Raw genomic sequence first — 13,524 nt, 5'->3', positions numbered from 1 at the left:
AGATAGGTGATGGGGGGATCATTCCAGTAAGAAATAAACATTTGTATCAAGTCCTTGAATATAAAATGCAAAATTTAAGTTTGGCAGGAACATCATGAAAGGGAGTGGCCCCAAAGATTGAATAGAATGGCAGGCCCTCAGATCATATCGTAACTTGGCCGAGGTAAAAATATTGCAAAGATTTAAAAAAAAAAAGAGCAATGACATGTTTGCATTTCAATTTTATAAATTTTCATTCTGGTTGAAGAGTTGTTTCTAATTGCTCAAGGAAACTGTACAATTAGTAGAATTTCATCACAATAGTTGACTGGCTAAGATATATGCCAGTTGTTGAAAGGTATTATTTAATAAATTATGCCTCAGAATTAAAATGTGCTTCAACAGCTCATTTTGGTGCCCTATTTGAGCATGGTCACTGTCAGGTTCTTCAATCTGGAATATAGTGGTTTTCATGGCTTAGCCTTCACTTTCTTTCTCCATTCTCCTTTCTCACCACCTGCCTTACAACCACCTGATGTCCCAGCCGTACCAAATTATTCCAGTTCCCTGAACCTACCTAGATTGTCCACACCCCTTTGCCTTTTCACTTACCCATGCTTCTGCCTAGATTTCCCTTTCATTTCTTATTTATTTATTTATTTATATTTATTTATTTATTTATTTATTGAGACAGAGTCTCTCTCTGTCACCCAGGCTGGAGTGCAGTGGCGCGATCTCTGCTCACTACAAGTTCTGCCTCCTGGGTTCACTCCATTCTCCTGCCTCAGCCTCCCAAGTAGCTGGAACTACAGGCACCCGCCACCATGCCCAGCTAATTTTTTTGTATTTTTAGTAGAGATGGGGTTTTCACTGTGTTAGCCAGGATGGTCTCGATCTCCTGACCTCGTGATCTGCCCGCCTCGGCCTCCCAAAGTGCTGGGATTACAGGTGTGAGCCATCGCGCCGGCCCTGCTTTTTCTTATTAACTTGTGAGTGTCCACTATTCGCTGTCCACTTAGTTTCCTGCTCAATATTCACTTGATCTTTGAATACATTTGAAAACTCTAGACTGATAAACAAACCCTTGTCTAGCTCTCTATGTGCAAGATCTGTGTGGCAAGATCAGTATTAACAGGACTGAATTTATTGTACTTGAAAAAAATAGTGTCAAGAAAAGTTAAAATATATTAAGATCTGCTTTTGCTTAAAACAAAAATAAGATTATTTATATTTTCCACCATCCAAAGCATAGTTTAATCTGTGCCTTTCCTGTGAACCCTTTTTGAATCCACCCAGTTAAAATTAATCTTTCTTTCTTCCCTACTTTTGTGTTCCCAAGACACATAATTAATAATTTTCCCTGCCATTTGTCAAAGTCTTGCTTCAGTGGAACTTAAACAGCTGCTTTTCCATTGATAAGTTTCCACAGATGAATCACTATTTTTCTATAATTAGAAACAAGTGCTTCATTCATTATTTTTTTTTAAATTTCACAAACATGTTTTGGCCATGATGATATATCAAAGAAGATAAATAAATTCTGTCCTCAGAGAGCTTACATTATACTAAAAGGAACTACAATACAATAACAAATAAGAAGTTGCAGAATTATAAAATGCATAGAGTGGGAGCAGAGGAAATACGGAGGGATTAATGTTGAACTGACAGTTTTGGGTTGGTGAATTCTGTCAAGTTTGGGTATATGATGAATTGATCTAAATTAATTCACATATTTATAACTGTCAGATTCTCTTCATAAATCTGGGTATGTTTAAAAAATAAAGGTAGGTGGACTCTATTAGGCTTCACAGCCTCATTTACCAGCTATGTGCTATAATAGTAGTAAGTGTCAAGAGGAGTTTGCAATACACACCATCATTTTTTAGCAAGTAGAAAGAAAACAGTCACCAATGTATTGTTGTAGCTTAGTGAAATCCCGTTAACTGTCCTGTAAGGCACGTTGACAAGTACCTCCCACAGAAAGGCAGATATAGGAGCAATCTGACAGCAGGATTGACAAGCTTTCTCATGGCATCAGATTAAAGAGCTCTTCATTAATTAGGAAACAAAGGACCAAGTTAAGTTCTGAATCTAGAGAGTTACTTCAACAGTACTGGAGTTGGGGGATTCTAATGCTTTTATTGTACAACAGAAAGGATGCCTGAACACTTTCCCTGGGTAACCAAATACAGTGAGTGAAAATTATATTTAATACCCCAAACTAGTTAGCAAAACATTCTAATATTTGCATAATGGTATGGGAGTGCTTTCTGTGCACTTTCCTTGAAATATGCTCTATTGGTAAAGTATGAAAAATTGTAAATAACTATACCTAGGATACAAATTGTAAATACAGTTAAATTTCAGGGAACAAGACAAAGTGGGATCGGAAAAGACTTTCTGGTGGAGACACAACCTCGGTTGACTAAGAGATGGGTAGAAATAACCCTGCATATGTAACAAAAAGCTACCTATGATAAAGTAAATATGAATGCACCATGCTACATAGGGCTAGAAAAGATCTAGTGCTATGGCACTAGCTCTTTCATCTGATGCCATGAGAAAAACTTGTCAATCCTACTGTCAGATTACTCCTATATCTGCCTTTCCGTGGGAGGTACTTGTTAACGTGCCTTACAGGACAGTGAACGGGATCTCACTAAGCTACAACAATACACTGGTGACCGCTTTTCTTTTCACTTGCTAAGAAATGATGGTGTCTATTGCAAACTCCTCTTGACACTTGCTACTCTTATAACACATAGCTGGTAAATGAGACTGTGAAGCCTGATAGAGTATGAATGAGTATGGATAATTATCCACCAATGCTCATTCACTCCTTTTTTTTTTTTTTTTTTGAGACGGAGTCTCGCTCTGTCGCCCAGGCTGGAGTGCAGTGGCCGGATCTCAGCTCACTGCAAGCTCCGCCTCCCGGGTTCACGCCATTCTCCTGCCTCAGCCTCACAAGTAGCTGGGACTACAGGCGCCCGCCACCACGCCCGGCTAGTTTTCTGTATTTTTTAGTAGAGACGGGGTTTCACCGTGTTAGCCAGGATGGTCTCGATTTCCTGACCTCGTGATCCGCCCGTCTCGGCCTCCCAAAGTGCTGGGATTGAGCCACCGCGCCCGGCCTCATTCACTCCTTTTTATATGACAATATAAACACACATTTTTAGTGAGGCATCTAAAATAAAGACAAGACTTTCCAGCATTTTACCAACTAAGTACAACCATGTGTGAGTTTCTGACCTATGAGATGTGAGAAGTGAGTTGTGCAGCCTAAAAGGTGGACTCTTTAAGGGAGAGATTGTGCTCCTTCTTCCAATTTTCCTTTATCCTTCTGTCTGAACCATGGTTGTGGTAACTGGGACTCCACTTTGGGACATCAAGACATGAGGGTTAATAGACAATTGTCCATAGGGTTTTAGGATTACTGCACATTTTCCAAACAATAATTACTGGTGACTGTTTTTCATAACATATTTTCAGGATATTTGTAGATCAAAGAGTTGGAAGATAAAGATAGTGACTTCCTTTCGGTCAGAGAGTAGAGAATTGTTCCTTGGCCAGAATCATAAAGATAATGTCTCCCTTCAGGGAAAAGGTTGGGCAGGTTTTCTGGCAGCCCCTTTAAAGGATTAGAGTTTCCAAAACTCCAAGATCCCTTAGAGGTGAAACAAATCCACCACATGTGCAGCATTCACGTGAGTATCTCCGAATCATGCTGGTGAGGCTTGGGGGAAACAAGGAGTGCAGATGTAAACATGAAATTTATGCTGCCTACTGTATTGTCAGTAGCAAAGTCACTTCTCTCTCCCCCATGGATCTTGTTTCTTCTGCCAGCATCCATGAAACTGGAGCAAGCTAATTTGTTAGCTTGGAAGTGGGGTAGAATTTCAGATTCTTCACAGTTCTTGACAATGCTCATACTCTAGCAATGCAGCCTGGATGTCATCACCTGTAAAACCCTATTTACACACATTCAGACACATATCCTAATCAATACAGGATTTGTTTTCTTGAGCTGCTGTATTGTATGTAATAGAATATAAAATATATGGCACTAACTTAGATGAGCACCTGCTAACTAGGCCTCAAGACTTTGAAACCTGTGGCTGAACATTAGTTAAAACTTATCTGTATGCCAGTAAACACATAAATAGGTGAAATAGCAGGGAAGTCTCAGATTCTTGCAATTTTCAGCAAGGTCCTAGAAGAGTGCACTTAGTCAAAAATATTTCTGGATCTCCTGTCAAATCCTGGCACGTAAGGATATACTGGTCAATATTTACAGCAAATGGAACTATGAAGCTGATGGTTTTGAAGAATGTTATTTTTCTGTCCTTAACTCACTGCCTTGTAATGAAGCCTTAACTTCATAGCATATCATGCAACTCCCTTCATTCTCAATCTAACCTTCTCATCCTACAAGCTACATATCTTTCATCCCCTCCTTTACTACCATCCCTTCCATCAATATGACGTACCTGTCACTCTTTATTTATCAACTGCTATGACCTTTCATGCCCCTGGTCTTTACATGTAATGCTTTCCTTGTATGTAAAGCTTCCCCTTGTTTTTTCATCTTACAAATTTTTACCCATCTTTCAACTCAAAGTGGAAATGTCACATTGCCTTTCTGGCTGCGAAACTGTCAGCTGTCACTTTCTGTGCTGCCAGCGCATTGACTTCCGTCATCAGATTCTTCTCTGCTCTTCAAATTCTCAACATCTAATTTGTCATTTCAATGAAAGAAGCAAGGAATCAGTCTAAACGATGAGTAAATAGATGGTGAGGGGGAGATCTAAGAAGATTACCTTTGATGATTGTTTTTGTTTTTGTGTTTTGAGACAGGGCCTCACTAGGTCGCCCATGCTGCAGTGCAGTGACATGATTCCAGCTCACTGTAGCTTTGACCTCCTGGGTTCAAGTGTTCCTCCTGCCTCAGCCTCTGAGTAGCTGGGACTACAGGCATGTGCTAACATGCCCAGCTAATTTTTGTAACTGTTTTAGAGATGGGGTTTCGCCATGTTGCTCAGGCTGGTCTTGAACTTCTGGGTTAAAGTCATCCTTCCACCTTGGCCTCCCAAAGTGCTGGGATTGTAAGTGTGAACCAATGTGTTTGACCTGATAATTGTTCATGAAGACATGTATGTATATTATAGCATATATTCGAACTGCTCAGCGAGAATGTGCCAGTAAAGTCATTTGATCCTGGGCTTACTTTCTGTTTTTGTTTTTGACACATAATAATTATACATATTCATGGATTATAATGCTATGTTTTGATGCTTGTATATATTGTGCAATGAACAAATTAGGTAATTAGTATATTCATCACCTTAAACATTTATTATTACTTTGTTGTGAGAACATTCGAATCCTCTCTTCTAGCTATTCAAACTATGCAATGCATTATTGTTAGTTGTGGTCACTCTAATGTGCAATAGAATATCAAAAGTTATTTCTCCTAACTGCAAAATTGTACCCATTGACCAACCTCTCTCCATCTACCCCTCCCCACTTGTTGTCTCCAGTCTCTGATAACCACCATTTTACTCTCAAATTCTATGAGACATTTTTTTTTTTTAGAGTACACATGTGAGTGAGATAATGTGGTATTTGTCTTTTGGTGCCTGGCTTATTTTGCTTAATGTAATGTCCTTCAGGCTCATCCATGTTATTGAAAATAATAGGATTTTATTCTTTTTATGGCTGAATAGTATTCCATTGTGTTCCAACAAATGGAGCACATTTCCATTATCCATTTATCCATTGTTGAGCATTTAGTTGATTCTATAATTTGACTATTGTGAATAGTGCTGCAATAAACATGGAAGTGCAGCTGTCTCTTTTATATACTGGTTTCATTTCCTTTGAATATATACCAAGTAATGAGATTTCTGGATCGTATGGTGAATCTACTTGTAATTTTTTGAGGGATTACCATACTCTTTTTTGTAATGGTTTTACTAATTTACATTGCCATAAACAATGTATAAGAGTTTCCCCTTTTTCACATCCTCATCAGCATTTATTACTTTTTTGGTTTTTTTGATAATAGCTGTTCCCACTAGAGTGAGGTGATATCTCATTGTGGTTTTGATTTGTATTTCTGTGATGGTTAGTGCTGTGGAGAATTTATTCACATATCTGTCTGCTCCTGGACTTTTCTTTGTTGGGAAGTTTGATTACTGATTCAATATCCAAAATCTGAACAGACCTATGTGTAGTTTGATACTAGATTAGACAGATATAGGTCTGTTCAGAGTTCATATTTCTTCATGATTTAGTCTCGGTGGTTTGTATGTCATCACTGCTTTTTAATGTAAATTCAGGTATATATTTACATAATTTTTGAAACAATTTCAGAAACAGAAAACTGTGATCTATTATGGCCTAGAACTATTTCATTATTATCAACATTTGGTTCAAATGACTCAATAGTATAATTTATCAGAGTAATGTTTATGAATAAATAAAGCAGCTTGAAGTAAACATTTCCTTTAAAACAATAGAGTATAAGAAGTTCATATCGTGTTTATTTATGAACTATATATGAGGGCTATGCTAGGTATCTCACAGAAAGATGCCCATAAGTAAAGTCCTTGCAAAATACATTTAGTTACATTTTAATATCTTAGGGTTACTCCATACTTCTTTTGTGTTAAATCATCAATTTAAATGAAACAGAAATAAGTGAGGTTCAGATTTCATAAGGTGTTTAGGATGATTAAAAACTTGTAAGTGAATAATTATTTCACTTTTGGGTGTTTTTGCAAGCTAAATTGTTCAATACTTGCTTTTTTTTTTAAATGTTCCTATTGGTTAATTTTAGCATACTACAAGATTGAGAGCTAGCAGACTACTTGTGAGTAATCAAGCAAAGAGGTATTACACACATAAAGGGTATACTTGGGCAATCAGATATATTTTACTATGGCAGTCATTACGAAAAACACAAACAGCTTTAAAAAAATTCCTAGGATTTAAAATAATTTTGCATATCATATTTTAGAGTTATTATATGGTATTAGAGCAGGAATTTGTAAATCTACATCTCGATTGATTTATATGCTAAGTAATACTGCCTTCCTATGCATTTATTTAGAAATTGAGTATTATAGATTTAAGTCTACTTATAAACATATTATATTGGATATATTGTCCATAGTAAAGAAAACACTTCATCTGCAAACCCCAAATATCTGAGACAGGTCTCAGTCCATTTAGGGAGTTTATTTTGCCAAAGTTAAGGGCTCGTGGCCATTACACAGCTTCGGGAGACCTGACAACCTGTGCCACAGGTGGTTGGGGCACAGCTTGATTTTATACATTTTAGGGAGATATGAGACATCAATCGATCAATATGTGTTCCATCCAGAAAAGTGGGACAAATTGAAATGGTGGGGGGTGGGGCTTCCAGGTCATAGGTAGGTAAGAGACAAGTGGTTCCATCCTTTTGAGTTTCTGACTAGCCTTTCCAAAGGAGACACTCAGATATTCACTTATCTCTGTGAGCAGAGGGATGGCTTTGAATTATGTCTGCCCTTTGTCCACAAGGAAATTCCTTGTGAGGAAGGTACATAGCTTTTTTTTTTTTTTTTTTTTAAATCTTAGTAGCTATCTTTTCTAGGAATAGAATGGGAGGCAGGTTTGTGCTAAGCAGTTCCAAGCTTGAGTTTTCCCTTTGGCTTTAGTGATTTGAGAGTCCCAGGATTTATTTTCCTTTCACACATCTAATCTCATTAAAACACAAACAAATCATATCCTCCCTCTATTCAAAAACCACAATGGCTTCCTGTTGTACTCAGGAGAAAAGTCTACATGCAGCTTGTAAGCTGCCATTCACCCTGAACTACCACTCTCATATCAGTCTCTGTCCCAGCCACTCTGGCTTCCTTCCTGTTTCTGAAATTTTTCACTCACTATTTAGTCATCCTTAAAACTTCCTTCCCCACATATTCCTGAAGTCACCCTCAATCACTACCACTATCTTCCAAGTTTTTGCAAAAGGTTTCAGTGAGAACTTTTCTGGTTACTTATTTAAATTGTATTCACAATCTCCACCCTCACCAGTTGCATTACTGATCCTGCTTCTGGACTCTATGTCCATTGCACTTTGCACCTTCCCCAGTAGTAAATGATATTTACGTTTACTTTGTATATTATGTCTATCCCTGCTTCAGTAGAATTGAGTTCATGGATTTTTTTTTTTCCTGTTTTGTTCGTGGACATATCAATAAAAGTTTTAACAATGTGTGGCACACACTAAACATTCAAAAATAGGTAGTGAGCAAATGGATAAGTAAATAAATGCAACACGGTACCTTACTGTGATAAAATAATGACTATGATTAAATGGGGAAGAACTATTTTATTAGGATTAGACAATGCATTCAAATTATGTTAGTACCATTTATGATGTATAACTTATTTTGGGGTGTTTTCTATCATACTTCTTATTAATAAAATAATTGTAGCAAGATAAGTGTATCAAGTAACCTTCAGCAATTTCAATCATACTAACATTGTTGCATTCTTTTTTCCTGTAAAGTCTTGTCTTTAGCTCTAGTATAGTCACTGATTAAGAAAGTTGTTGGTAAGATAATACTTTTAGTTTATTACATTTATTCATTGTTCTAAACTGTGAGGTTGGAAAACAAGGCGCAGGCATGTGTTACATACTGCCAAATCACTTGCTTATCAACAAGTAGGATAATGCCTTTCTCCTGTTTATGTTCATTGTCTTACATTTTATTCTGTATTTTAATAGCCATTTATTAATATTTATTAAACTAATATACTAATATTACTTATTTCTGCAGTATGCAATTTAAATCTATCCAACTTTCTAGAAATAGAGGTTAAAATTATAGTTGTTTTAATTTCATCTAGTATACTTCAATTTCTATACAAAAGTAGAAATTTCTAGTCTATATGATCATTTATTGAGTATCTTTAACAAAATCTCCCTGCAAAGTAATATATTTCCAACACATTTGAGTCTCATACTATGAACATTTATTTTAAAAGACCTTTTATTTTCTCTATGTTGTCATCCAGACTATGATATTAAATCACGTTTTTCCAATTGTGTTTTAGGCTCTATTCAGTTGGAGGTCGTGATGGAAGTTCCTGTTTGAGTTCAATGGAATATTATGATCCTCATACAAATAAGTGGAACATGTGTGCTCCCATGTGTAAGAGGAGAGGGGGTGTCGGAGTGGCCACATGTGACGGTTTTCTTTATGCAGTAGGAGGTCATGATGCTCCTGCTTCAAATCACTGTTCCCGGCTACTGGATTATGTAGAAAGGTGAGACCCTAAGGACACTTTTATAGTGAAAGAGACAGTGCAAATCACACTGATGCCTGATTCAAGTGTTTGGAAAAATTGCATTATTTAGGAAAGTTAAATTCAACACCTAGAGATACATTTTTTAACTCCTTTCTCTCTCTCTCTCTCTTTCTCTCTCTCTCTCTCTCTCTCTCTCTCTCTCTTTCTCTCTCTCTCTGTCTCTCTCTCTCTCACACACACGTACTTTCTTTTATTTTCTTATTCTTGTATTCCTGGCTTCCTCCCTTCAACTAATATTTATTTAAATTTCCACAATGTTTTTTCACAAGTCCTTAAATAATCTTTAAATTTCTTCTTGATATACTTTTAAAACATACATTAAAAAGAAGTTTTGAGTGATTTATGAAATGTGAATATTTGTTAATGTTTTTAAAAATATTGGATATTTTGCTTCTGTGTTCTATTCTTCTGTTCAAGTTTGTTTTACTACCCTTTCAAACTCTCAAAGGTGAATTATTAAGTTCTTATTTTATGACACATCCTTTTTAACATAAGACAGACTGATTGGAGCTCTATTTTTAATAATCTTGGTGTATGAAGGAAACATAGGTTCTTATAACTCTTTCTAAAATTGACCAAGTGCACAGAAGCTAGAGTGGGATAACACTTTGGCTTCAGGTAGGAATATAATGCAGAGACTTCTGGCACAGCTATCACTGAGTTCTCTTTTGGCTGTGCGTTGCTTAGAAGTATTATATGGTATGCAGTAAGGACTGAACAATCCTTAGTAAGATGCATGGTAATATTTCCTATTACATAGGATCCATAGTGATCCATGGGGAAATGAGGATAAGGAATATTTAGGTCAATTGATTTATCAATTGGTATAAGATAAGTAACTCTACTGTAACAAATAACTTTAAAGCTCTCAGTGGTTTAATACCATGATGCTTTTTTTCCTCATTCATGCTACATATCCATGATATTACCACTCTGGTACTCAGACTGACACATAACCTAGAATATTGGTCATTGCTGGTCTCTATGTCAAAAGGAAAAAGCCAGAGAGTAGTAAATTGTTCACTGGTCCTTAAAGATTTCACCTGCAAGTAATAGAATTCTCTTTTGTTTGTACTACAATGACAAACCAATAACATGGCCACAGAAAACTTCATGGGAGTGTGAGACCAATACCTCAACTTGTATCTGGGAGAAAAGTGAGATGTTTGGTGGATAGCTTTGAGAGCAGAAAAATTTTCCTTTTTATATTAGGAAAACACAGCCTGTATCCTGATGCCTGTAAGTGGTATAGATAATAGAAAAAGGATATTCTTTCCCACTTATGACAATTTTTTCTAAGGATGTGTAATTATTTTTACTGAGGATAAGTCCATTGGTAAGAGATGGTTTTTGGTAAGCAGGCTGTGTTCAAATTAGATAAAATGCAGAAACAATGTTTACCAATATTGCTACTCTGTGAAATGGACTGTAGCTTTATGGCTGTATACACATCGAGAAAGGCATTAAGTTCACTGCATTTTCACTTTAATATTTTCTAGTCCACTGAAATCAGGAACTACAGGTGTTACGATGAAGACAGTGGCCAGTGTCCTAATAAATAGGTTTATACTTTTATACACACAAATGTGCAATCATTTATTTTTTAAAATGCTGCTAATAGACTGACAACTAACCCACTTACATTTTCTCTGCTAAATTCTTGAGTAAACGAAGAGATGAATATGATGAGCCTCCTACTTTTACCTTGAATATCTTATATAAATTCTGCTAATGAAATATTTCATCCCAATATTCTCATCCAACCCGACTGTATAATGTATTGAAATGTTGTTTGTGAACAGAGGCATAAATAATTCAGTTTAGGAATATATTTTTGTTGGAAAATTAGATTTAAATAAGCATGACTATTTTGAGTTATAGGAGTGCAGTGGATATGAGCAGCTTAAGTAATGCAGAAGCACACAGCATTATCATGATTGTTATCCTAGCTCATACTACTCATCAGATTAATAGCACTTTGGCACTTTTTATAACATATTTTCTATGCTGACGATTTCACATGTAACTCCTCAATAAATCAAGATATGCAACTGTGCCTCTGTGAAACCACTTTGCACATAGAATGTAAAAATGTTTTTTAGTACATAATCATAGGCAAACATCATTAGAAATAGCAAGAATAGTGTACAATGCTATGTTTTGTAGAGAGATGGATAGATCACATTTTATTATAGCACAATGATTTTTTATAGAAATGTAGACTATTATATAATGGCGGTGTTAAGTCCAGTTTTATAATGCTTATCAAAAATTGTTTGCACTCAGGTATTGTAAGCACAAATAATACTGGCACCTCAAATCAGAGAAGGTAGAAGGCAGGGACTGAATGAGAATGAGGACTCTAGACTAGTTTATGGAATAGATGAAAACTAATTTTGTGACCAAACCTCACCCTAGTAAGAGCAACCTGGTGGACAAAATCAGTGTCCAAAATGTGCATTGAGTTTCAGGAGAAGTGAGGTCCAGAAGATGTGATCTATTAGGCAAACAACATTCATTCATTTATCTATTTAGTTAACAACTATTGTTTTTCGTGTATTTTGCACTATGCTATACAGAGCTTACAGTATTAGAAGAAAGAGACAAATAAATAAATAAACCTTTAAGATACTAAATGAAACTGGAATCTAGGCAACAGATAAGAAAATATGTTCAAAGGCATCAGTCCCGCTGCTGAGTAATAATAGATCAGAACCACCTTTGCCCTCACATCTGCATCCCGGTAATGAGGGCGGGTGAAAGAAGGGTGTCAAGATAATAGGAACCTTCTATGCCAGACTTTGTAATACCCACTTCTGCATCTTCCAATTCATTCTTCTTATAGTTACCAGAGGGATCATTTCATAATGCAAATTTGACCAAGAAGAAAAACTGAGATTTATTTCTTGGTACTAATTATTAACATTATAATTAAAATTCTTTTTACATCAGTTTTTTTTTTTAATTAAACTAGGTGCCATCGGCTGAAACTGCCCAAGATAGCTTTCCACCCAGCTCTATATTATTGTGCTTCGTACAATTTCTGGCACAGAATAGGCACATAACAAAAATGTATTGAATCAATCAGACACTAAGAAAAATGAACCTCAATATTCCCACAAGGAAAACTTTCTTGAGATAAACTGTAAATAGGATGTTATACAGACAAATGAATTGATAGAGAAATTGTAGAAGATAAATGGATAGATTGATAGAGCAGAAGAATGGGTGAATGTTGAGATGGACTCATGAAGAGGCAAATGTAATCACTTGAGGCTTACTTTATGGCCGAGAATATTGTAAAATTTGGTAGATGTTTGTTTGGTATTGCAAATCCACATTTGCATTTGCATCATCTTGGCGGAGTATTATTTCCGTATACTTTAAGCAGAAAATTGTTGAGATAGATAGGGCCTGAAAAGCTAAGCAATTGTTCAAATACTGATTTAAAAGTATATCCTTATACCTTATCTAAACACTATTAATAATTTTGATATGTTATTGTGATGTGCTGCTTCTCCCCTTCCCCCTTCCTTTTCCTCCCCCAAACCCTTTCTCATTCAAGATACTATTGCTGGAGTCAGCTGCATGAGTGCAGGGAGAAAGGACTAGCTAGTTTGTTGCCATTGTTTTTCTGTTACTATGCATTCATAATGTTTGCTATTGGCTAGCAAATTATGCTCAAATTTTGGATAGACTATGTTAATATGAGGATTATTTTAGTCCATTTTCACACTGCTGTTAAGAACTGTCTTAGAGTGCGCCGAGATCGCGCCACTGCACTCCATCCTGGGCGACAGAGCGAGACTCCCTTAAAAAAAACAAAAACAAAAACAAAAACACTACCTTAGACTGGGTCATTTATAAAGAAAACAGGTATAATTGACTCATAGCTCCACATAGCTGATGAAGCCTCAGGAAACTTACCATCATGGAGAAGGGGAAGCGCGCATGTCTTACATGGCAGCAGACGAGAGAGAGCGAGCGAAGGAGGAACTTGCCAAACACTTGTGAAACCACCAGATCTCATGGAAACTCACTCACTGTCACAAGAATAGCGTGGGGGAAATCACCCCCATTATCCAGTCACCTTCCGCCAAGTTTCTCCCTCAACATCTGGGGATTACAATTTAAAATTAAATTTGGGTGGGGACCGAAAGCCTAACCATATCAAGAATTCTATGC

General features: G+C 36.4%; 1 protein-coding gene across 1 annotated transcript in view; it reads left to right on the top strand.

The window, feature by feature from the left end:
- KLHL1 (kelch like family member 1) overlaps positions 1-13,524 on the top strand; it is a 431,623-nt gene that overhangs the window by 402,909 nt on the left and 15,190 nt on the right. Inside the window, exon 15 of the mRNA XM_025364396.1 lies at positions 9,085-9,297. Within this exon, the coding sequence (XP_025220181.1) occupies positions 9,085-9,297 (213 nt within the window). The remainder of the gene's footprint in view (positions 1-9,084; positions 9,298-13,524) is intronic.

Source organism: Theropithecus gelada, chromosome 17, assembly GCF_003255815.1.
Source record: "Theropithecus gelada isolate Dixy chromosome 17, Tgel_1.0, whole genome shotgun sequence".
In the NCBI taxonomy this organism is placed as follows: domain Eukaryota; kingdom Metazoa; phylum Chordata; class Mammalia; order Primates; family Cercopithecidae; genus Theropithecus; species Theropithecus gelada.
The sequence above is the reverse complement of the archived record's forward strand: the minus strand, read 5'-3'. Positions and strand labels throughout refer to the sequence as shown.